Source organism: Microtus ochrogaster, linkage group LG2 (assembly GCF_000317375.1).
Source record: "Microtus ochrogaster isolate Prairie Vole_2 linkage group LG2, MicOch1.0, whole genome shotgun sequence".
Classification (NCBI taxonomy): Eukaryota; Metazoa; Chordata; class Mammalia; order Rodentia; family Cricetidae; genus Microtus; species Microtus ochrogaster.
Window position 1 is genome coordinate 42,306,773 of NC_022028.1, and position 27,109 is coordinate 42,333,881.

General features: G+C 42.8%; 1 protein-coding gene across 3 annotated transcripts in view; it reads right to left on the minus strand.

Moving 5' to 3' along the window:
* Bicc1 (BicC family RNA binding protein 1) overlaps window positions 1-27,109 on the minus strand; it is a 215,422-nt gene that overhangs the window by 132,686 nt on the left and 55,627 nt on the right. For all 3 annotated transcript variants that reach the window (XM_026785806.1, XM_013351239.2, XM_026785807.1), the window contains exon 2: window positions 4,685-4,731. In XM_026785806.1, the coding sequence (XP_026641607.1) occupies window positions 4,685-4,731 (47 nt within the window). The remainder of the gene's footprint in view (window positions 1-4,684; window positions 4,732-27,109) is intronic.

Sequence of the window (27,109 nt, forward strand, 5' to 3'; positions counted from 1 at the left end):
TAATACAAATAGTTGAATCTATAGCCCTGTTAATACTGAAAATCACTTTCACATACACGTGTAAAGACAAAGATTCCATAGCCCCTATTGCTAGGAGACGTAGCCAGGATCACCCTCATAGATTCCTGACAGTTCCATGAGATGAGTTCTAGGTTTCTAGCTCGTGTCAGAGATGCCCCTGGACTCCAGCTGTCTCTCCTAGTGCTCTGTCCCTCCATCCTCCTCCAACCTGGTTCCTCCTGTTCTTATTCCCGACTCCTTTCAATCCCCTCCCACTATTCACTGGCAATGTCTACTCTAAGTGACCAACTCCTGTAATCAGTCAAGACTTCTAGTGGAGGAACTGGGACATCAACCCAGCCGCAAGCCCTTCAACCTATAATATGTTCTGCCTGTAAAATATGCTGGGGTAAAGATGGCACAGACAATGTGGGAGTGATCAACTAATGACTGGCCCTGGTGGAGACCTATACCCTAGAGAGGGAGCTTGGTATGGGAAGTCCTTCTGTGTATGTGTTGCTTTTATTGGTTAATGAGTAAAGCTGTTTCAGCCAGTAGATTAACAGAATAGAACAAGGCAGGAATTCCAAGCATATAGAGGAAGAGAGAAGGCAGAGTCAGGGAGAAGCCATGTAGCCAAGTAGCTGCCACAGAAGACAGATGCTGGACACTGGATGGAACCTTGTCGGTAGGTCACAACCACATGGCAATACACAGATTACTAGAAATGGGTTACTTTAAGATGTAAGAACTAGCTAAAAATACACTTAAGCTATTGGCCAGACAGTATTTCAATTAATATAGTTTCTGTGTTTACTTGGGTATGGGCATCAGGGAAACAAACAAAAGGCCTCTGCCAACGGAAGCTCATCCCTGAGGGCTAGGACCCAGAGGTAGGATACCCAGAGACCTAGGATAGAACCAAACATGACTGGCAAAAAAAAGTCAATGAAATGATTCCTAATGATATTATGCTATACTCATAGTATGGTGCCTAGTCCAACTTTCATCAGTGAGTCTTCACCAGCAACTAATGGAAACAGATGCAAACCCACAGTCAAACATTAGGCCAAGTCCTGGGAATCCTGCAGAAGAGGGAGAGGAAGCTCCTGTAGGAGCCAGAGGGGTCAAGGACACATCAATAAAACTCACAAAACCAACTAGCCTGGGTTCAGAGGGGCTCGCAGAGTCTGAACAACAAGCAGGGAGCCTTCATGGGACTAACCTAGGATCTCTGCATATATGTTACAGTTGTATAAACTTGGTCTTCTTGTGAAACTCCTAAGAGTGAGAGCAGGGGCTATCTCATTTCTCCCACCAGATTGCCTCATCCAGCCTTAACAGAAGAGGAGGTGCCTAGTCTCACTGGAACTTGATACACTGTGGCTGGCTGATATCCACAGAAGGCTGGACCATATCTGAAGAGAGACAGAGGAAGAGTGGAGGAGGGGAAGGAGTGGGAGAAGGAGAGGGGAGAGGGGGAACTTTGGTTGGGATGTAAAAACAAAAAATTAAATATAAAGCTTTTTAAAAAGATATCTACAGATCTCTTTCAACATAATATATATGAGATCACAGGTTAATTCACTTCCTTTTTCACATTCATGATATTTTTATTCTAGACAATTTTGAGATGACTTAACAATAACAAGAGAGAAAAGAATAAATGACAGGCAGTTGAAATCTGTCAATCAAACTGAATATACAAATTTAATAAACAGCATTTACTATTTCAGTCATTTTCTCTGTGACTGACCGGGCGGTGGTGGCACACGCCTTTAATCCCAGAGCTCGGGAGGCAGAGGCAGGTGGATCTCTGTGAGTTCGAGGCCAGCCTGGTCTACAAGAGCTAGTTCCAGGACAGGAACCAAAAGCTACCTGTCTCGAAACCCTGTCTCGAAAATCCAAAAAAAAAAGGTGAAGAGGTTTGAGTTTATCCCTTAAGAATGCTATACACTGAATTCCTAACCCCTGGGATCCTATTTAGAAACAGAGTCACTTCAGAAGTAATAAGTTAAGATGTCACCATAGAGAGAAGAGGGAGGAGAGCTCCTAATCTCCTATGAAGAATGTGCTGGCTAGTTTTATACCAACTTGATACAAGTTATAGTCATATGAGAGAAGGGAACCTCAAGTAAGAAACAACCTCCATAAAACAGGCTGTAGACAAGCCTATATTCTCTTAGTGGTTGATGTGGGAGGGTCCAACTCACTGAAGGTGGCGTTACACCCCTGGGCAGGGGATGCTCTAAGTAAGCAGGCTGACCGAACCAAAAGGAGCAGGCCAGTAAGTAGCGCTCCTGCATGGTCTCTGCATCAGCTCCTGCCTCCAGATTCCTACCTCTGTGAGTTCCTGCCTTGAGTACCATCAACGATGAACTGTGATGGAGAAATGTCAGCAAAATAAATCCTTCACTTCCCAAGTTGCCTTTGGTCATGATGTTAGATCACAGCACACCAGTAACCCTAAAGACAGAAACTGGTAACAGGGTGACAGGGTTTTACTGTGACAGATCTGACCATGTTTGGGAGAGGATTGCAGAAGGACTCTGGAACTTTGGTCTAGAAAAGCCACTGAGTAGTCAGTGCCTGGTGAGCTGTTCTATAGGAATTTACAAGATGAAATGTTAAGAGACCTGCAGATGATGGAGGCCTGGTTTGGGAAGCTTTAGAGGGAAGCAGGGACTATCAGGGCTGTTTGATATTTTGAGTTAAGAATGCACGGTTCTGGTCAGGTGGGGCTGAAGAATCAGCAGGGATTAACAAGAGACCAGTATCACTGAAGTGAAGTCTTCAGGAAAGGGTTTCCACAGGGCCAACACACAGAAGTCATGTTCTAGGGGTGGCCAAGGCTGTATATAGTGCTGGCAACTAAACTCTGTCACATCAAAGAGTCCCCCCAGATTGTACTGGTTTTGAAGGTATAAAGGGGTCATGGAGAGCAGTTGAGGCTTGGCATTGTGAGAGGTTAGAGGAGGCCATTGGTGAAGCTGGAGCCTCCGTGAAGCCCTAGGACAGAAGGGTTTACAGAGAGAAGCTGAGGCTTGGTACCAGGTGGAAGGGTAGAGTCCCTGAGGAAAGCCTAGGAGAGAATCTTAGAAAAGATCCAGCCCCCAGCACTTTGAAGCTGCCCGTACCATGGGACTATGGCCAAGGACAGCAGCAGCCATGGAGTAAAGCCATCCTGAGCCTATGAGACAAGATGTGTGTGCTGTGACCAAGCTTCTGGAGGAGCCCAGGAGATCATGAAGGAACCCCAGACACTGGAATCTTAGTTATTGCTACTATTTGTCTTAGTTAAGGTTTCTATTGCTGTGAAGGGACACCATGACCGTGGCAACTCTTACAGAGGAACACATTTAACTGAGGTGGAAGCTTACATTTTCAGAAGTTGTCCGTTATCATCATGGCGGGGAGCATGGCAGCCTACAGGCAGACATGGGGCTGGCTACATCTTTATCAGAAGGCTTTCTGATAAAGAGTGGACTTTCCCATTGGGTGTGGCTTGAGCATATATGAGCCCTCAAACCTGCCTCCTTAGTGTCACAATTCCTCCAACAAGACCATGCCTCCTAATAGTGCCACTCCCTATGAGATTAAGGGGGCCAATTACTTTCAAACTACCACACTGTTGGAGTTGGGTTTTACTTTGACTTGATTGTGACTGGGGCCTGGTTCCTCCCTCTTGAAAAAAGAAAGACAGGCCCATAAGCAGCCCTCCTCTATGGCCTCTGCACCAGCTCCTGCCTCCAGGTCCCCGTCCTGTGTTGAGCTCCTGCTTTGACCGTACACGCATGAGCATGCCAGCAGGTGCCACACAGTCCTCTAAGGAAGCACGCTTGCCCAGCTGGTTTGGGTTTCTCTAGCATGTAGGCTACGGCAGGTAAGAAAGAATATTTTCAACATGAAGAGCCGATTTGAGCCCCAGATGTGAGGAAGCCCGTTTTTAAAACCCTTGGATGGAAACACAGATGAACAACAAACTTGACACCCCCACCCTGCCACCAAAAAAAGACTGCCCGGGGAGACAAGAGAATGGAGACTCTCCAACGGCCCTCTCCAGAACTGCTTAACCTCATGGGCAGCCCCCAGCGTCCCCTGCCATGGCTGCCTCTCCAGACATGGTTTCTGAATCAGACACAGGGGTATGCTTGCAAAAAAGGACAAAAAGTAGAAAATTATAGACTCCAGTCCATCTTTTCAAAACAAAAGGCCTCCTCCCATATGAAAGATATCTGGAGGACGAGAACTCAGAATTATCAGCCAACATTCCTAATATCTCCGCATCGTCTTCACTGGGCCTGACCATAGTTCCCCTTGTTGCATGCAAGACTGGCCCAACGGGCCTCACTGGAGGCCAGAACATTCAGGGGACGGTAGGGAAAGAATGGGCATGGTGGCCGATGACAAGCAAGCAGGTTTCAAGAGACACCTTGTATTGGTTACAGACCCCACCCATGTTATGCTCACCACAAAGATGGACGGCTTTTCAGGACACCCCCCGCCCACCTCTAGGCCAGACATGGCTTGGGTGGGAGGAATTGGAATACAGCAAAGCAAATGGACAGGGCAGGTCTGTGTTGAAATGGGCATGAGAAATCAGCCCGCCATCGCTGATGGAGCTGCAGACCCAAGGCTATCTCCCATGCATGCCCAAGCCAGACAAGAGTGAGACATCACTCACCTTCTGAAAAAAGTCTTCCCCGCTTCTGCCTTTTCCTTCAGCGGCAGCTGTAAATAAATAAAAGAGAAAATGTGCACATTTAAAATACTTTCTTCATTTCAATGCATACATATTCAAACCCCTCAAAAACCAGCGCTTATGAATGCAAAGGTAAAAACAGCGCCACCCTGGCCTCATCTGGGATGCAAAGTGAATGAAGCATGAGATATGAAATCTCATCAATTACACGGCATTGGATTAAGTGAAGACCCACGAGTCCCTGTCTCCATGCTGAGATGATAGTGGCCCTGCCCTTCCACGGTAACAAAGCTGCGAGAATGAACCCCGAGCGCAAAGCCATAGTCTATGCTCCCCACATTTCCCAGATGTAACGGATCCCAGGCATGGGGCACATCCGGCATTGCCCACTTCTAAACTGGTTAAGTTTTATGCTCGTGTGAACTGCAGTTTCCAGGAAGAAAAATGTTATGCCTATATTGGCTATTTGGCTAGAACTAATTTAATGTAGAGACTTGCAAAGTTTGGGTTATCTTTAAATCCTATTAATCCATTGATCATCCTATGTCTGACCTAACATCCTTGTGATTATCAGGGTGACGCCTTTTGTGATGAATTAACTTAGCTTCCACCAACCCCAACCAAAGAATGTTCTCAGATAGCCTCTGAGACCATAGCAGAGATTCCCCACTTTGATGTATCCCATCTACCGATATTTCCACCAAATACCTTGAGAAGGTACCTTGGTAACAGGTGTTGGTTCTGTAACTACAAAGAACTTCATGAAACCATTTCCTGGGGCAGCCTGAACCCATGTTCCCAGGCTACGTCACTCATGTTCAGCTTGAGAATAAACTTATTCTCTTTGAGGTGAGGGCTGTGCTTTATGTCAATAGTAAACGCTGTATGGGGATCTCAGTAGCTCTCTCCCACTACTTTAACCCCCTTTTCCATTCACTCACACGAGGGGAAAGAGAGCCATGTAAGAATAAGCAATGAATGATGGCAGAGGTCAAGGCCAACAGTAACCTTCATGTGAGATAAAGGGATTGGTACAGCGAGAACACAGTCCTATCTTTAAACTTCATGTGAGATGCCTAGAGCCCCTTCCTAGCTATAGGCAGTTCAGTCAAAAACAGGAAGCCCAAGTCCCCCACCTGTGACCTGCAGACATTTTAACGGGGCTGTGGTGGTAAGTGGGGAATTTGAGAGTAGGGAAGGGACGGAGCTAACAGCACACTGTTGTCAAGTCTCAAGCTGAATCTTTCCAATGGAGATGCAAGGATGGAGTCATAGATAACCGGATAGGCAAAGTCTCAGAAGCAGAGCACTAAAGTCCACAAGATATGGTGACCCAAACACCTGCTCTGTGTAGCCTGTTTGTATGTGTTTGTGCATATAATGTGTATATGTGCACACATATGTATTTATATGTATGTGTCCATTTAAACACACACATATGTGTAATGTGCTTATGGACATGTGCGTGCACATGCATTGGTGTTTGTGTATGAAGATATGTGTATGTGTGTGTATGTGGGTATATGTACAGATGAATGCATACACATGTGTTTATATATGCGTATGTGCATGTGGAAGGACATGTGAGTTCACAGGCACATGCCCACAGCACTTTTTAAAAAATATTTATTTATTTATTATGTATACAATATTCTTTCTGTGTGTATGCCTGAACCACCATATGGTTGCTGGGAATTGAACTCAGGGCCTTTGGAAGAGCAGGCAATGCTCTTAACCGCTGAGCCATCTCTCCAGTGCCCCCCCCCAACGGCACTTTTTAAAATGATGTAAAAAGTAAGAAGTGGGATGGAGCTATCCCTGAAGAATGACACTTTGTCATTAGGTTTTGACAAGAACCTGCTACGAATCTGATAGGTGGAAGTAACAACTGATAAAATTTAAACTTTTCTTTCAACTCACAGCTACCTATGTGTAAGTGATTATTTTTACCAACATATTTTTATCAAAACAACAAAACAGAATATACATGCCTGGGAATTCTGAAGACAATCAGAGGAAACATACTGACGAGCTAAGAAGAAATAAAAATATTTAATGTGTGATGGGGTTGAAATAATAAAGATGCCCATGTCCTACCCTCTGGGATTTGAGGTTATGTGATCATCAATACATAAGCAAGCTGAGACAGGAAGAGCGCCCTGGGTTGTCTGAATAGGCCGATGTCACCACGTCCTTGTAATAACAAACTAGGAGGGACAGAATACATAACAGCATGACAATAACGGAGATGGGAAGACACAAATGTAGAAGTCAGAAAAGAGGAGGTGGGGGGGCACCAGAGAAAGAATACATGTGACTTCCAGAATTGGAAATCATAGAAGGGCGGGATTCCTACAGCCTTTGGGGGTGACGGCTGCTAACACCTTAACTTCAGGGAGATCCACTGCAGACTTCTAACCTCAGAACTGTAAGATGACAAATGTAAACTGTGCTGGGCCACTGGAATGGTGGCAGTTTGCCACATCAGTCACAGACACTAATCCTTGAAGTCAATCCTTTTCTACTCCCTTACTGTACCAATCCCACGCAGCCAATGCACACTCAGGAGAAAGCCTCCGTGCTCTACGGAGTAAAATGTCTCACTTGGAGATAGGTCAATACTAAAGCACTAAAAGAAGTAAAACTGAATTCTAAACAACTGGTCGACCCCAGCTGGAGGGTCTGAAGGGTTTTCTCCAGCTGAATAAGACGGACATCCAAACCTATGGACATTAAACCAAAGAGCAAGTGTTCTTGGTGACATTGCTGCCGAGTCAGTACAAAGTCTTCACTTGAGGCTAAGAAAAGGGTTGAAAAGGGATGTACTCACTGACACCTTCATGGAAATAAAGAAGCAAAGAAGCAAATACAGCAAGTTTTGAAAGAAAATTGAGTGACATTCAAGAGTTTCTTGGGACACTGTATACATAAGAAACAAATAAATCAAGAGTTTCTTGGGGTAGGAATATTTAGCATTTCAAATATTTTCCTAAGTCCATATGGGGGGGGGCTTTGACTGGATGTACTTCAACATCACAAGAATCCACAAGTCCACAAGTGTCAGCTCCCTGAAGCAAAGGCCTTCTACTATAGATGTTCCTTTCAGGTCAATGCCTCTACTCAGGACAAGCTCGCCATGACAGAACCTCAAAGTACATCCAAACAACAACAGGAAAATTTCTGTAATTAGAACCAAAATAGAACGAACCATGTTTTGGAACCGGGGAGGACACTAAAATTTAACCAAAAACACATATTGTTAGCACGCCTGGGGTTTGCAAAGAAATAGCAGGCTGGGGAACCACAAACAGATGTTCACTGCCCTTTTTGACTCGGAACGCTTATGTGGAACCCCCCACCCCAGTCTACAAGGCCACAGACAGACGGGTGATGTGCAGGTACTACCACACCCTGGCTATGCCAACTCTTCCCTGCATATCAACCCCTAACAGAAAGCTTAATCTATAAATTCAACAGAGTAAGAGATTAACAATTAACAGGTAATAATAAAAGGAACAATTAAAAAACATACTACAGCTAAATTTATTGTAGTAAAGACAATCCATCAATACCTTATAATTGTACTCAAGCCTCTTGCGATGACATGGACTGTCACAACACCCGTGTGAGGTGATAAAGCCACGTGAATACTGTGGGCCTTGTCACACAGCATTAAGCTACTGCTTCAGGGTCCTCAAGTGTAAGCTCTGTGGAACCATGAGTCTACCTGACAACCGAGATGGTGGTCTCCAACGGGTGGGTTGTGCATATGGTGTGGATATACCAGAAAAAAACAGTATTATTCATATCCCAAGAAGGGTCATGCCACTCAGATGGGCATGCAATTCAAAACTTAAATGTTATCTATTTCTAGAATATCCCGTGTGGAATTTCCAGATCATAGATAGTCAGAAATAACTGAAACTACAGCAAGGGAAGGGAACTGTACAAGAAAATACAGATGAACCTGGCTCTCCTGAACTTTTGATGTGTGTGTTTCCTAAGCTACTACAGTCAAGGCAAAACACGCTGGTTGGATTCTTGTTTGCATCACTGTCTCAGATGCCACCTAGGGCTCATCTACTCCTGTCACTTCCTAAGAAGTATCTGTACTTCAGCCTCAGGTCACTGGGTCTCTTTGGGGACTTTAACTGATTCTCAGAAACACAACTGTCAAGACTGTAGATGTCAATCGAGAGAGGACATTTCCTGTCTTCTTGTCCCTCAAACATAAACCCTTCAGAGTTCCAACTCAGAGTCTCCCTCTCAAATGCAGCCTACATCCACAGTATGAAAACCCCAAATTGCTGCCAAGAAGTTACAGTTGGAGGGGAGAGTGGTGAGATCAACATGGAATATTTTTCTCGGTGTAAACTCAGACATTTGACATGTTGATTCCATAGACCCAGGGAAGAACAGAGATGGCTACTTTCAGTTCACAAATATCTGGGTCCTGTGCCAAGGAAAAGAAACAGTCAAGTCCCAACCCTTATCCAGTTTACACCCCTAAACATGGAAGAGCCAAAGCCACCCAACCAGTGAGGCAAAACCAAAACCACAACTCAGCTCTAGCGACAGCCTTCCCAAAGACCTTTGCAAAACCCAGTGCTGTCCAGATTACACTTTACACGGCTTGATTATTTCTCTTCTTGTAATAGAAGCTAAGTCCTTCTGCTCTCTCCCCACAGGGGATCAGGGCAGCTACCGCTAGCACTGAGAAGGAAAGAGAAAGACTTTGGGAGGGCCACCAGAGAACTGGATTCCAAGGGAAAAATAAGAAACACAATACGACCATGATCCAAAGCATTTCGTTATGTTTGGACAGGAAGATGTTGCCTATGAAATAAGCCGAGCTATGGTCTCTGCTGTGGGGCTGCTCAAATGCTGAAGTCTTTGTTATATGATGTGGAGAAAACGACTCTCCCTTGGGTCTGCAAACTTACACACGGAGACTTCTTTGTCCCTCTCCCCCACGATAACATGGAAAGTACATCATAATTTAATGCTGTATTTTATTAAGTCACTCCTTTTAGGATCACTCTGGCATGATGTTCCCAGTTGGATTTTTAAAACCTTGGTGTTTTCCTGGGCAACAAAAGCCAGCTGTCTCTCTTCTCCTCTTCCCGACACACAACACCAGGAACAAATTCCTTTGATACTACTGAAATATGGCCGGCTGAACATGCAGGTAATCAGTTTTGTGTTTTGAGCTGAGCGATTCATTTTTATGTTTATTATAATTTCTCCAAGGCTCTGCCATGTTTTATTTCATATTTTTGCCTCACAAGAAATATGGGACGGCAAAGCCCGTGCCAATAAAAGCGGCAGAAGTTGGGACAGGTGAAAACTATTACCAGAGCTGCCCCCCAACTCCTGAGCGCTCCTGAGTAATTACTCAATTAAATGGGGTGGGATCCTGTATGAAAGTCTGCCTAGGGCTCAAGGAAACTTCTGTTTAAATATCATTTTTCTTTCCAACTGCTTTTCTTTCATAGCATTAGATGCTTCATGGACCAAAATCGAAAAATGCAGGGATGAGAAAATTTTAGATTTAAAACACAAGGTCAAATATCTTTCAACATTACCTAGACAAACAAAATGTGAGACCCAATAAAAGCGTGAATTAAAAACAACGATTGTGGTTCAGAAAGATGGCTCAGTAGGTGAAAGTGATAACCACCAAGCTTGAGGATCTGAGTTTGATCCCTTGGGACCCACGAGATAGAAGGAGAGAAAGGACACACACAAGTTGTCCTCTAACTTCTACAAGCATACCGTAGTATGAACCACAAAAACATACACACAAAAATACAAATGTCATAAGATATTTTTAAATACGTGTAAAATGATGTTTGTTAAATTTATACATTCCCTTGCCCCAACTTTCAAATGGACGTGTGAAACGTATGCGCAAGGATGTGTCTGAGTACGAGCGAATGCACGCCACACCATGCATACGGAGGTCAGAGGACCACCTCAGGTGCCAGTGGCCTTGCTTCAGATAGGAACTTCGTGATGTTTTGCTACTGAGTCCATCACACTAACGGGTCTGAGAATTTCTAGCCATTCTCTGCCTCCCGTGTAAGAGCACTGAGACTGGAGATTGCCATGCCCTGGTTTCCGTGGGTTCCACGGATTTGAATTCCGGTCCTCACACTACAAAGCAAAGCACTTTACCTGCTGAGCCAACTCCCAAGCCCCATCTTTAAGCCCGTTGCATTAATTTTTGTGTTTTCATTTTTGCTTTGAACACAATATACTATAGCATACACGCAACTAAGTTGCCTTCTGGTTGCCAGGCAGACAAACTGTTGCTAGTCAAGAAGCCCTATTCTTGCCTAAGATGTTTATAAAACACTCACCTGCAACATCACTTTAACTTAGGTTCTAAAGAAGTAGAGCCATACATTGTATTCTGTGTTCTAACTGCTCCCAGAAAACTTCCCTGGGAGCTGACTAGTTCTCCTCAAAGGGGAATGAGGAGAAGATATAGCCAGGCGTCAGGGTCTACCTGCTTCTGCAGAGACCTGCTGTCTTGGTAAATCACACCTAGCACTCTGGACTGGTGGCAAAACGCAGTAAAGCAGACATGAAGCCTATGTTTAAAGCGTGGTCCAAAGATTGTGTGTTTGATTTCAAATCTCAGCAATAAAAAAGTACCATCTGAACACTGTATAACTCACCACCACAAGCACGGAGTCTTGCCAACATCTCCCAACAAAGCCTCCTACCTGATGCCCAGAGCTCACTGCAAGTAACTCAAACCCAGCTACGCTGAAGAAATTATGTAAGTTTACTAAAAGAACACAAAAGAACAAGAACAACAACAACAACAAAATATTTTTCTATTAACAGTGGCTGGGCAAAGAGTAGCCCTCTTTATATCTTTCTCTAAAACACTGGTTTATTTTTACAATTAAGTTTCTATGATCCTGGGGCAGGAAACACGGCAGATAAGCACAAGTGACACTCTTACAAAAGACCAGAGTTCAGTTCACAGCATCCACACAGGGTGGCTCACACCCACCCAGTGAATCTAACTCTGGGGGGGGCTCTGACACCCTCTCTGCACTCACACATACATATGCACATGGCCACACACACGTACATGTCACTTAAAATAGTAAGAGTAAACCTTTTCAAAGTTTTTCTACGGTTGCAAATACAAAGAATTGGGCTGCCTTAACATAAAAGAGAAAGCACAGGGTATAGACTCAGCATGAGTCCGTCTCACAGATCCTCTCAGACTCCCCTTCTAGCCTGCTTCTGTTCCTTTGTGTCAGCCTCTTTATGACAGGTCCCCCAGGGCTCACACCAGGCTGGGACTCAAGTAGGAGATTTCACCCTCTTCCTTGCCATCTGTTATGAACACTCCAGACTTACTTAGTCCTTGAGCAGCTTGCTTGCAGGAGCCCCTTTCAACCTCAACTCCATTCACTGGGGACTCCACACTTGGTGTAGACCACCATCCACCTGGACTCCTCCCTCAGCCTTGCTTCCTAGCCTGTCACCATTCTTCAGTGTGATCCCCTTAACCAAAGAATTCATTCTATCAGGGATACCCGCCACCCCCAGCCACTGTATTTCCCTAGAATCCAGAGTGAATAACAACAACCAAAGAAGGGAATATGCACCCAACAAAGACAAGCTCGGATATATACAGAAAGAAACACCTCAAACAGCATAGCTCCAGATGCACGGGTCCCAGTGCAAAAACACAAAACACAAGACGCGCTGATACACCTTAAATCACATACTGACCTACACAGTGATAGATGGTGACCTTAATAGCCCACTCTCTCGAGTAGTCAGGTCACTGAGACAAAAATTAAACATAAAAATATGGGAGTTATAGGACATATATCAAGTAGACCTAGGAGACACCTACAGAACATTCCAACCAAAAGAATATGCTTTCTTTGAAGTGGTTTTCATAAACCTTTTTCCAAAATTAATCACATACTAGGACACAAAGCAAATCTCAATAGATATAAGAAAATTTGAAATAGCACCCTGCATCCTATCTGACCACCATGGATTAAAGCTGTATATCAAAAACAACTAAAACAGAAAGTATACGAACTCATGGAACCTGAACAACTCACTACCAAATAAAAATGAGTCAAGGTAGAAATCAAGGAAGAAACTAAAAACGTTTTAGAATTGGAAGGAAATGAAAATACAACATCTCCAAACCTGTGGGACACAAGGAAGGCAGTTCTAAGTGGTTATTGCACTACGAGCTTACATTAAAAAGCTAGACAGATCTCATATTGGTAACTTAGTGACACACCTGACATTTAAAAGGTTGCAACCAATGAAATAGAAACAAAAAAAGGGATACAAACAATCAATGAAATGAAGAGTTGGTTCTTTGAAAAAAAAAAATCAAGATTGACAAACCCATAACCAAATTAACTAAAAGGAGATAGAAGACGCAAACTGTATGTGGAAGAATGAAAATAGGTCCATATTTATCACCCTCCACAAAACTCAACTCCAGACGTATCAAGGACCTCAATGTAAGACCAGATACCTTGAAATTGATAGAAGAGAATGTGGGGAGCAGTCTTGAACTCATTGACACAGGAGAAGATGTTCTGAATTAGACACCATTAGTACAGGCACTAAGAACAACACTTAATAAATGGAACTTCATGAAACTAAGATTTTTTTGTATGGTAAAGGACATCATCATTCAGACAAAGCAGGCTACAGAATGGGACCAGATCTTTACCAATAACACATTCTAATGACAGTTAATACCTAAACTATATAAAGAACCAAAAAAAATAAACTGGACATAAAGAAAACAAACAACCCAATTAAAAGTATGGTACAGAACTCAAAAGAGAATTCTCAAAAGATCAACCACAAATGACTGAGAAACACTTAAAGAAATGTTCACCATACTTAGTCACCAGGGAAATGCATATTAAAACTACTTTGCGATTTCATCTTACCCCAATCAGAATGGCCAAGATCAATAAAACAAATGACAGCTGATGCTGGGAAGAATGTGGGGTAAGAGGAACATTCATCCATTGCTGGTGGGAGTTCAAACTCATAGAGCCGCAATAGAAATCAGTGTAGCTTCCTCAGGAAGCTAGGAATAGATCTACCTCAAGATCTAGCTATACCACTCTTGGGCATATTCCCAAAGGACATCTTACTACAGAGACACTTGCTCATCCATGTTAAGTGTTATTTCATCCATAATATCCAACAACTGGAAACAACCCAGATATCCACCAAATGATGCATGGATAATGAAAACATGGTACATTAACACAATGGAATATTATGCAGTTGTTTAGAAAAATTAAATTATTAAATTTGCAAGTAAAAGGATGGAGCTAGAAAAAAAAATCATCCTGAGTGAGGTGCCTAGACCCCAAAATATAAATACTCTATGTTTTCTCTTAAATGTGGATGTTAGCTTTGGAGCTCTTGATATGTGTGCTGCAGTCTGAATAACTGCAGTGGCTAGGTACATAGTGAGGGACAAGGAAGAGAAGAGGATGTCTCAAGGAAGGGGTTATAAAAACATTGTTATGGAGAAACAAAGGGATAACTAGAACAGGAGGATTAAACAGGGGAAAATGGGAAAGAAGGGTAAAGGAGGGGCTATTGAGAGGGTCAACTCACATTAAAGGTCATTTGCAAAACCATATGGAAACCTACCATGGTGGATGCCTCCTAAAATATAATCTTATATGAAAGGAATCTAAATGGCGTCACCAAATAATAGGGGAGACAATGTTCCAACTAGACATTTTATACCTCCATGTAAAACTTGCAGTGACAGATATGGTTTATATCTTGTTGAGTCATTGGCTAAAGGGACACCATGGAAACCCCTAAACAGAGCATGCTATTGCCATGGCTACTGGCTACTCTCTGCAACCTGATGGTAAAGCCATATTGCGCAAGAGAACACATACTTATGTGACTGATCAGGGAGAAGTCAAGCTGGCGTCTAACTAGAAGCTTTACAACTACTGATTCATGTTCATTGTATTGTGATGGAGGGGGGTCTATGTGTTTCTTTCATTGGTTAATAAAAAACTGCCTTGGCCCTGATAGGACAGAAAATTAGGTAGACAGAGTAGACAGAACAGAATGCTGGGAAGAAGGCAGTGAGGCAGTCACCACGCCTCTCCTCTCCAGGCAGTCGCCATAGCTCTCCTCTCCAAGATGGATGCAGGTTAAGATCTGATAAGCCACCACCTCGTGGTACTACACAGATTATTAGATATGGGTTAATCAAGATGTGAGAGTTAGCCAGTAAGAGGCTAAACCTAATGGGCCAAGCAGTGTTTAAAAGAATACAGTTTCCGTGTAATTATTTTGGGTAAAGCTAGCAGGGTGGCGGGAAGCAGCCCGCTGCTCATATTGCTACAGTATTGAAAATTATTCTGTTCACTATCAGAGGAGAAAGGCAGACATCAACCCAGCTACAAAACCCATGACCTACAGCAGCGGCTGGCCTGTGAGAAATACTGGTGCAACTGTGGCACAAACGTTATGGGAGTCACCAACCAGTTTTTTAATCATACTTAAGACCCACTCACTCCATGAGATGGAACCCATAGCTGACGCTGCTAAAACAGCCAAGAACATTAGACTAGATGGGTCACTGGCCAAGGGGAAAACCTATTACTATTCTGCTAAAGGAATACAGCAAGAAAATGATCCCTGATGTCATATTGCGCTCTACCTATAGAACGGTGCCTCATTCAACCCACAACAGAAAAGATTCTGACAGTGGATGGCAATTAACAGAGACTTGCAATGAGACATATACAGAGAATAAGAGACTTAGAAGCACTCAGCCCTAAATGGGTTGTTTTCATTAAACCCCTCCTCCCAAGGCTCAGGGAACTATACAGAAAAGGGAGCAGGAAGAGTAATACTGAGAAGTGATCGGCGACGCCACGGAAACACTGTCTTCCAGTCACAACAGGACAGATACACCTATAAACTCACAGATACTGAGGCAGCAGGCTCGAGGTCTGCCCAGGAAGACACGGGCTCCCACCCCTAACCAAGAAACTATCTCCAACTGGCATCCAGTTGCAAGGGGAAAATTAAGTTTCCTCCAATGGAGTCTCACCGGGAATGTAGACCACACTTCAGGGCAGGCACTATGGCCAAGAATAGCTGGCCAATACAAAATGAACTGTGTGTGTGTGTGTGTGTGTGTGTGTGTGTGTGTGTTTAAAGAGAGACAAAAAAAAAGAACATAAAGAAGTCAGGTGGTTAGCTATATGGAGAGAATCTGAGAAGAACTGAGGGATGGAAAATTATGACCAAAATATATTGTACAAATTTTTTTAAATAAAAAAGACAAATCACAGGATGGTGGCTGCTCTTGTATAAGAATGTGCACATGCGCATACATGAGCGCAAATTAAATACACACTTGTTTTTTCCTGTGTATACGTATGTTAACAAGCAGAGCAAATTAGCACAAAACACAGTTGCTATCTGAGAGCCAGAAGCCTTGTGTCACGACTTTGTATCCTTTAGAAAACCATTTAAACAGCGTACACTATTAGTAGGGAATAAGTCATTTTCAAATCTGCCTTCCTATTGAAGACTGAAACAAATCATTAGCATTTCTGGTTTGTGACTTCAGCATAGAAGGCAGCCTAGAGAACACAGGGGTCAGAGACTAGTTGAGGAGGCAGGACAGATGATACTGTCTCACAGGAGAACAGTGGGTGCACAATAGCCTTGTACCTGATCTGGATCCCAGACCGGCTGGGACTTTCTAGGCTGAGACACTGACAGTTGCTCAGATCTCAGAGAGCAGGGGTCTTAATGCAGCCCTGATAAAAAAGCATGCGTGTGTTCCCCAGGCGCCAGTTTTGTGGGTAAGATAGTAAAACAGACAGCCCTTATGCACAGAATTCAGATATGCCTGGAACACATTTGTTTCTAATTTGAAATGAGTTGCCTTGCTCTATTGTCATGTTTTTGCAAACCAGAAGAAATATATAGACTTGATTCCATTCAACAGCCATCCACGTAAACTCTTGAATGGTTTCACGGCTGTAGGTTGGGTCGGACATTAAGGAAATAATCATCGATGCTATATGCTTTATTCAAACCACTCTGATTCTTCCTGCTGTCCCCAATGAGACCAACAGGCCTTTCCTTCCCTCTTCAAAATGCCCCCGGGAGTTTAAGACAACTTAAACTGGGTTTCACACTCTTGATTCCCACCATTTGGAAATGTTTCTTATTTCAGCCCTATGGAGCCTGGGGCTGTGCTTGCCACTTGAATCTTTCTTGCTGGATAAGAGAGAAGTGAGTTATTCCCCCAGAGCACTGCTGTGCAGTAAGAAAGACAATGTTCTTCTCCAATGCAATTTCAAGTTTTAAAACCACATTAAGAAGGGTAGAAATCAAACAGGTGAGATCAGTGTTGGTGGTATATCTGCTTCCTCCGCTACAAAAGGTTTCATCGTTTCAACACATACTTGAACATTAATGAGACCTTTGGTTTTTTGTTTTGCACTGTCTTCAAAGCCCACTGTTTGCTTTATGCATACTGTGCTTCTGAACCCTCAGATTAAGTGTGTCTCAAATGCTCATAGCCACATGTAGCTAGTGACTGCTACTGGAAGGTGATATAAGTTTGCTGTGGGATGCTAAAGGGCTAGAATTCTGTGAAACTATACAAAAGCTATGAACATCCTTTAGCTTTTGATGAAAGAATTGTTTGAACTAGGCTAAGGCTATACAAACACCCAGAGTTATAAAACAGTGTTAGCCGGGTTAAATGATGCTTTAGAAATGACTTGGGTAAGAAGAGAGTCTCAAAGTTAGACTTTGACATGACCCATGTCGTGGTTGACCAGATGGACTGAAATTCCATCAATGTGTGTTATCACGGTTGGTCCACAAGGAAGTTGTCATCATCAATCCAATATGTAGCAAGTGTAAACAAACTCTCTTCCAATTACTAGGAAAGTTCATTTCAATCTGTGACATGCATGCATTTACTGTGTGTTCAGATTTTTGTGAATAACTGTTACATTTATAGCAATAGATGTTTTCTGTTAAAAAAAAAATCCCAAAGTTAATAGAGAACTTTGGCCTCGAAGCGTGGTAGGGCCATCACTGTGTCTGTCCACTGAACTAGGATATCAGCAGGGATTGCTTCACCACCCCAAGAGATTTGATGTGTTCTCCATGTGTTGAAGACTTTAGTAGGCCACCTTGCAAAAGCCACAGTGTTACTCGCCGGCTCAAATGGATCAGGACTCCTCCAGTGCCTCCCATAGTCTTTGCAATTGCTCTTAGCTTTATTAAAATATTTGGTGAGAAATGCAAATTGTATATATATATGTGCATGCACGTGTGTGATATATGTTATTGAAAATAAATTTTATATGATATATTCTGATCAAAATTTCCCCTCCCCCAGGTCCTCCCATATCATCTCCACTCCCCTCACACCCAGCATCACGTCCTTTCTTTCTCTTGTCAGGAAACAAACACACCAACAAAAAGAACCAGGATAAACCACAAAGAAAAACTCAAAAAACACAGAACATAAACACAGGAAGTCAGAAAGTAAGAGGTCAATAAGACAAAAATTGCCCAAACAAAGCCATATAAGACAAAAAGTCAACCAAAATACTACTGACTTCTTTTGTGTTGGCCATCTACTGCTAGGCATGGGACCTGCCCTTAAGTGTGGTTTATATACCCAGCGAGATTCCATTTGAAAAAAAAAAAAACAAACTAATTTTTCCTTTGCAAGCAGATATCAATTAGAGACAGCTTCTGGGTTGGAGGTAGGAGTTTGTATCCATTTCCCCCTTCTCAGCACTGGGTACCTGTCTGGCTTGACTTGGAACTTGTGCAAGCCCTGTGCTTGCTGCCAGTTTCTGTGTGGTTATTTCGGGTCTGAACTGCCGGTCGGCCAGGAAACAAACAAGCAGCTTCCCTTCAACAGGCAGTGGTACCAGAATTTATTCCTACTTTTTGTACTGGCTTTTTGGACCCATTCTCTTTGGAGAGATACCTTTGCTCAGCCTAGATACGGTACAGAGGACCTTGGTCCTTCCTCAAAGCAATATGTCTTACCCTCTCTAAGGAGAGGATGGGGGGTGGAGGAAGGGAAAGTGAAGGGAACAGGAGGAGGGAAGGGAGTGAGAACTGGGATTAGTACGTAAAATGGAAAAAAATAATTTTTTTTTGTTTTTTTCTTAATAAAATTTAAAAAAAAGAAGAAAAAGGAAATAGTTAAAAGCATTAATATAAAGATAATCCCGGACTGAATCTGAAGAGAGTTCTTTTCCAGGGATCATAATTGAGTATTGTAAAAAGAAGCTAACTATAAGAACCAGTTAATAAAAAAAGTCTCTTCTCAATGCTGCCACTTCAATCCCATTTTGAAGACAATAAATAAATAAATAAATAAATAAATAAATAAATAAATAAATAGGCAGAGAAAACAAAGAACTGCAAAAGAATTACAAATTATGTGCATTAAAATACAGAACCAACATAGTCTAATGGTTTGGATTTTTTTTCCTTCAAAAAAGGGAAAACACACAAAACAAGGAAAACTAAATTTTAAACATCAGTCCAAAGTCTACAACCAACTGAGTACTTGTATGGAATTAGATAAAATAGTAACTATTTTTAAAAATCAGAGAGATAAGCTACAAATCCTCCAAAATTAAGTGGTATTCCCCAATCTGTAAGGCTAACAATATTTACAACCCAATAGCAGCATCTGCTTCTGAAATTGCATAATGTCTGGAAGAGAAATAGCCTTAAAAGCTTTCAGGGAGACAAAGGCGAGTCACAGGCAATTAGAATGGCATCAGGACTCTCCTGCAGGCCGTGGGAAGCTTCGTGGCGATGGAGAAAAGCCCAAAGCACTAAGACGAGATGATGTTCAACCCAAAGTTATTTACTTGGCCGAAGTCTCGGCTGGGTGGAAGGAGACGATAATGTCTCTCTGGGCTTGCGAAGTGGACCAAGAAATAAAACAAAACAGACACCCTCTTCCTGAAACTTTCATGGGCAGAGTTTGTGTGCTCCTAAGTGGGGAACGAGCTGAGGAAGTAAGGGACTTTCCTTGCCACAGGAAACTTGGATGTGAATAAAGAAAGGGACATGAGGAAGGTTTCAAAGACAGAAGAGAAGTCTCCAGGTTTCAAAGGGGCTGCTGCGAAGCCAGCCCAGAAGTAAAGTGTTAAGAAAGGCAGTTGGGATTTAGCTCAGCAGTAGATACAAGTCCCTGGGTTAGGGCACGGAAAGAAAATAAGATCACAGACTTTTAAAAAGTAAAAGTAAGAGATGAAAAGGAACAATAGGCTTCAAGAGAGACAGTTGTCAGGGTCACAGAAATTTTTTTTTAATGTTAACTAAGTATCTGACATACTAACCATGTGGAAAATCTTATTAAGAGGATTTAGGGAGTGTGGGGAGAATTTGTGATAGGAAAAAAGAACTACAAGATCTGCAGAAAAACAACAAGGCAATTACCAATTCCAGAAAAAAACAAACTTCTGACAAAGACTATGCTATCTGTATATTCTCTGACATAGCACAGAGAATGCAAATACTGAACACAGATTTAACTAAACTTGATGTTTCATTGTATTGAGAAGGAAAGGGAAGGAAAAGTGGACGCTAGGTCCTTTCTTCACATGAATATAACTGAAGACTCAACTATTAATGAATAGGGGAAAGCAATAAATATATGTGATTGAGAAAATGGAGAAAAAGTGTAAGACCAAAACACACACACACTCATACTCATACACACACACACACAAATAAAACATAACTGGAACTAAGAAACAAGATACTGCAGGGCAACCATGACTGTCCTATAAGCCACTTTATACCATCTCACGCTCAAAGCATTTGTGCATTGCTTGATGATAAGTTTACTATACTAGTCTATGTCAGCTAAAAATCCATACTAAAGAGAACTGAAAATAAAAAAGTAAATAGTCTGTCCTAATCATATTTAGGCTCAAATATTTCTTCCCAAAAGTTGTTCCCTAAAATAGTAAAATTAGAACCTGGCACCTTTGGGATATGATTAGGTCATGAAGATGAAACTCTTATTCACAAAATAGTGGACGAAATTTAAACCAGAACCTAGAGCGGTCCTTCAATTCGTCCAGCCCAAAGATATCACCTATGAACCAGAAAGTGCGACCTCAGCAGACATCAAACCTGGAGGCACCACGACTTTGGGCATTCCGGTCGCTAGGAGTCTGAGGATACATTTCTATTGCCTACAAGCTATCTAATTTATAAAACTGTTATAGCTACTCAAACTAGCCAAGACACCAGCACTACTACATAGTTGTTCTAAGTATAAAGTGGAATGTGTGTGCCTTCACAGATTACAAAGATAAAATCATGCTTTTTGCTTCCCTTCTTTGTTCTTGACCTAGTACTATTGATAATTACATTGTATTTTTTGAAGGATATGGTTGAAGTTGAGTGGTTTAAATATCACTGTCATTCAGGTCAGCTTCCATCCCAGTTGTCCAACTTTCTTCCTTAACTACCCTGGGTCTTCACCCTCAGGACATAGAGAGGCAGGTTTAATGCCATGCAGAGAAGGGGTTAACCTGAAAGCATCACTCATTCTACCCAGGAAGGCCATGAGAGCCCCAGGCTGCTGGGCATAACACTGTAGCCTGAAGAGTTGCCGTTCTAGATTAAGAGGTGGTAGAAACAGCGATTTTGCTTTAACAAAGAGCTGTGTGCACCTCTTTCTAAACTTGCTCTCCTCTGTCTGTGTTCCCAAGACTGCTCCATGCTCTGTCTCATTAGAAGAGGCCACTTCTGAGAGGACCAGGCAGATGACCAGCAGAACTGGAGGGCATCCTCCCCTCAAGAGGATCAAGTCCATGACCCACACATATATGCAATGACTGAAAACAACGGCAAGGATGGTAATCGCTCCACATGGACCTGGCTACTGCCCCAACAGGGTCTGCTTCAACCTCCTGAGAACTGTGGCTTTGCATATAATCAAGTCACTATAAATCAAGGCAACCCCGCTCAGAAGGCCTAGGAAAACATTCAAGGGATCTCATTTCCTAAGTTAAGCATTTTGTGGCTGATAAATCATGAGCCTATTTTTATAAAATTATACAGGCTCCCTCCACTTAAGATGCTTAGGTTGAAGAAAAAAAAGAAAGATGAAGGTATGAAGGGCTAAGCCATCAACTTACATCTCTAAAAGAATCATTTGCTTTGGTTCGGCTGGCTCTAAAGCTCACATCTGATTATAATTTAGTCCGTTTAAAGTCCTTGCTGCGTTAATGCGAATTCGTTTTTCATCAGTAGGTAGAAAAATCACCTTTAAATGTGGTTTCTATCTCAAACAAAGCCTGGAGAGTAATTTTAGGGTAATGGTCTTTGGCCTTGGATAAAAGTTGTAATAGACACCGCTACCTCCATTTCCTGTCAAGAATGTGTGTGCATATCTACGACGCAAACCTGGTGGTCATATGCTAAGCCATAAAGCATTCTTATTCCCAGAACTGCTGGAGTCCCGGTCTACCTGGATTAAAATGTATCCACTAAAGTTGCACAGTGAGACTGTGCGTATTTGCCTTTCTAGATGGTTCTGTGGGCTGCTTCTTGCACTGTTGACTCTGAAAAGTTGAAACTTGTTTTTCTTAAGTTCAAGGAACTCGGGTGTCAAAGGTACAGCATATCCATCTGCCGCAGGATAGTCAAGCTTTCCTGGAAGTTTAATGATGGCTTTCTTTCCTGCCAACTGGCAACAGTCTATGAAGTTCTGGGTACTCAAGTCTGAGGAACTCATTCTGAGACACATAATAAAAAAAATAAGATATAATAAATTAAAAAAAAACTTTTCTAGGAGATTGTTTTGATTTTGTTAAGTCTGCTATAGTTTGAATCCAAGGGCTCTTGAGCTGAAATCCTGGTCCCTAGCTAACAATGTTAGTGACTAATGGCAGAGGCTTTAGAAAGTGGAGCCTGGTGAAGGAAGTCATGGCACTGTAGACACATCCTTCCGAAGCATAGCCCCGCTATCCTCTCCCTTTTTCTGGGAGGTAAAGAGGTTCACTCAACCATGTACTTCCCACCATGATGCTCTGCCCTAGATCCAAAGCAATGGGTCCAAGCGATCATGGGATGAAATCTGTGAATCCATGGGTCAAAACACACCTGTATCAGAGTGCTGGATAGCTGACTAATGCAATCTGTTGATTCTGGAAATACCTGAAAGTAATTCTTTGTTGTGTTTTTTTTTTCTTTCATTTTCTGTGTGTATGAGTGTTTTTCCCTGCATGTGTTTTAGTGCACGTGTGTATACAGTTCCTTCAAAGAGCAGAAGATGACAGATTGCCTGGAACTGAAGTTATAGGCAGTTGTCCTTGGCCATGTGGGTGCTAGGAACCAAAGCTAGGTCCTCTGGAAGAGTGGCCTTGGCTCTCAATGGCTGAGCCAACCCTCTAGCTCTGAAAATCAACTCTTGACCTCATCATTTCTAAATAATATGATTTCCCAAGGAATTTTATCTTGTGGGTTATTTTATAATGCATACAGCTCAGAAGTTTAGAAATTTAGTAATGTCATAGTCAGCAATAAGTAGAGCCCACGTAATGACATACATGTGAATAATATGATCTGTAATAAGCATGGCTGACTTCTCTGTACTTTACCCAGTAATTCTACTGCTGAGCACCTGGGCCTCAAAAAACTGGAAAAAGTCTTGGTATAAATATGTTTAGCTGAGAAACATGTAGCAAACAAAAGCAGAGAGGAAAAAAAATGATACGATAATTAAGAAAATTTAGATTTAGGCACTTGTTCAAACATTTAATGGAATCTAGGAAAACAATATGCTAAACAACCTAAGAAACAAGGCATCACTTTAAGAAGCTCATAGAACTGGAATATGATTGTAAAGATTGTCCTTTAAACACACTCATGCAAACTAGGGACACTCATTGAAAAGCCCAGATTGTGACTATGTTATACAGATTGCCTTGAATTCTCTTACAATATAGATATACTACTTGACTCCTGGGTGCTGGGGAAATGGCTTAGCAGTTAAAGTGCTTGCTGGGAAAATGGGAAGGAAAAGCCAACTCCCAAAAGGAGTCCTCTGACCTCCACACTCACAGGCATACTTACATACACACAACAGTTTTTCTAAATTAAAAAAAGACTCAGCTGGGCGGTGGTGGCGCACGCCTTTAATCCCAGCACTTGGGAGGCAGAGGCAGGCGGATCTCTGTGAGTTCAAGGCCAGCCTGGTCTACAAGAGTGAGATCCAGGACAGCCAGAGCTGCACAGTGAAACCCTGTCTCGAGAAACAAACAGAAACAAACAAAAAATCTATTCCAAACAGCACATACACTTACATACAAAAGCAATAAAGGGTTTTTGTATCTTACCGTGTTTTTAAGAAAATTACAGAAAAACACTGTAATTATTATCTTACAGTGTTTTTTTTAAGAAATACGAAATACTGTCAATCAGTCACTGCTCACAGATCTAATTAAAGCCAGGTGCAAATTTTAAACTCAGCTTTCCAAACAGTATCCCGAGACTGTCAGAATCGAAATGAATACACACTTTTCAGCTCTCTCTTTTGGCCCCAACACTCAGTTCTTGTAGGACCTCCTTCCAGCCCCGTCTCTAGCGGCCTGACTCTCCGATCCCTGATGCTGGCCCTCACCACATTAAATGCCTTCAGCTTAATTGTCCCTGCTGGGTGGCTATAAACAGAACAGCACAGCTGCGGAGTTCCCAAATAAGCACCAGCCAGCAAAAAATTATTTTGAAAAATAGGGTGCTATGTTAACGGACTGGGTTTTTACAGCAAGAGCCATGAGAGGACCTTGGCCCACACTCTACACGAACTCTGAGAACTCGACTCGCACGGAATCATGGGAGATAATGGGGCGCCAGGTCTGGCCCATCTACAAGAAAGAAGGAAGCAGTAACTTGAACTCATGCAAGTATGCTGTAACAATTACTGCGAAATCTTTGTCAAAAGTTACAAGGATACAGCGAATCAGAAAATATTCAGACACACAGGTAGCCCCGTCTTCAAACAATTTCTGTGAAGATAATGAAAATCAGAGAGTGCCTCTCTGGGCATATCTGATGGGTTCCACTCATAGATAACCCCTCCCATAAGGGGTGTCCCCTTCCTTCAGTCCTCTCCCGATGCAGCAATGGAGGGAACCCTCAGATGGCCTAGAAGAAAATGCCCCCCCCATTCTGGCAATCAGCCATTTGCCTGGTGCAGCACCCAAACCTCCCCAAGGCTGAGGAGAGGCAAGGAACAGAGAACAAGAGAGCGCTCCGGGAAGAGGGGTTGCTTTGCTCTGAGTTTTAATCATCTGGAGGATTTATAGTTAAGGCAGAAAAATCAGTATTGATTCAGGAAACTCTCTAAAGATATTAACTGAAAAGAATTGGCAGATCTCTCCACCATCACTCTTCCCTCCAACATAAAAAAGTTACGAAAGAGACAATAAAAAAAAAATCCTGGCCGGGCGGTGGTGGCGCACGCCTTTAATCCCAGCACTTGGGAGGCAGAGGCAGGCGGATCTCTGTGAGTTCGAGGCCAGCCTGGTCTACAAGAGCTAGCTCCAGGACAGGAACCAAAAGCTACGGAGAAACCCTGTCTCGAAAAATCAAAAAAAAAAAAAAAATCCTGATTTGAAAATTAATCTTCCACCTTCCTTAGAGTATGACCTGTATCTCCCCACACAACACACGCAGTAACGGTCAAGTGCACGTGACCGTGATGAGCGTTAGGAATGAGATTAAAGTTCTCCTACAGTGAACTGTTCTGTGGAAATTTTATCCATTTGGAGAAAATATAAAGAGATTACAAAAACGCTTTCAGAAGTATAACAGGGTTGGTATAAAAGATATCCATGTTAGTTACACAGACAACACCTATCTAGGCCATGTGAGATCCTGTCTCAACAGTGTGTAAGGTTACAAGGGGTCTGAGTTCAAGGCCTGCTCGGAATGCAGAGTGAATTCAGAGCCACAGTTAGTAACGCAGCCGGACCCTGTCTCAAACTTTACAGCAAGATTGTGGAGGGATGCTGAAGCTCAATGGTAGAGTGCTTGCCCAGCATCCAAGAGGACCTGGGAGTCATCCGCAGAACTGTAAAATACTTACATTTACACACACACACACACACACACACACACACACACACGCACATGTACGTGCATGGTATGGAGAGAAGACAAAATTCTGTCTTATTCTGGAAAACACATTTAATACCTGTCGACAAGCTGTAACCCTCTCCCTTTGAGACACAGCGCTGAGAACTCCTTCAGAGGCAAGCAGCACATAAGTCAAGTTTGGAGGCCTGGGCTGGAAATACAGCTAGAGTTAAGCAGAGAGTTCAGAGGAATGCACGGGCTTCACAGGAAAGGCGGGTGCAGGCTGGGTATCCAGCAATGGCCAGACCCTGAGGAGACAACGGGGTGACTAGAACCACAGTTGAGTCCTAATCAATGACCCCTGACACAGTCTCCCCATGGTGTCTGTCTCCACCAGTGACGTTTCTATCTCCGGCTGTGCTCTGAATGCCCGTGACCCTGAAATTCTTACAGTGAAAGCCCAACTATGAAGGCAACAGTTGCTTTGGAACGTAGATTTTGCAGGGTGGCAGTCACCATGTATAGAAGGGCTGGCCCTATAAAGGAGGCCTCCTTCCCGCTGTCATCACATAAAGGTGACATCCAGAAAGCAATCCACAAGCCAAGAAAGTGACCCTGGACACAATGGGGCCTTGACCATGTGTCTCTCCGCCCTCCAGACCAGCAGTTCCAACCATCCCAATGCTGTTCCTCATGCCGTGGTAACCTCCAACCATGGAATTATTTCCACTTCTATTTCAGAACTGTAATTTTGTACTGTTATGAACAATGATGTAAATATTTGATATGCAGGATATCTGATATGTGGCCCCTGTGAAAGGGTCGTCTGTCCCCCAAAGGGGTCACAACCCATAGGCTGAGAACCCCTGCTCCAGATAATGAGAATAATGCCCTATCATTTATAAGCTGAGTTTATTGTATTTGGGGGGGGGGTTCTTGATGGGAGTCTCCAATCTTTTGACACTGTAATATGGCATCATAATCTACACACATGTTCATAGCTATCTGAGCTGCCTGGGACCCACAGGTCACAGAATGGGCATGCTGTTAGACATCACCCACAGTTCTATAATTTTTTTCTTTTTTTCCCTGCAAACAACTAGGAAGATGGATCTGCTGTCTAGGCTTGGCCAAGAGAAATGTCCCAGAGGGAGAAGCTCCACATAGGGCTGGATGTGTTCTACCCTCACTAACCTCGACTGGGCAGCTAAATCAAAGATAAGAAGACACGCA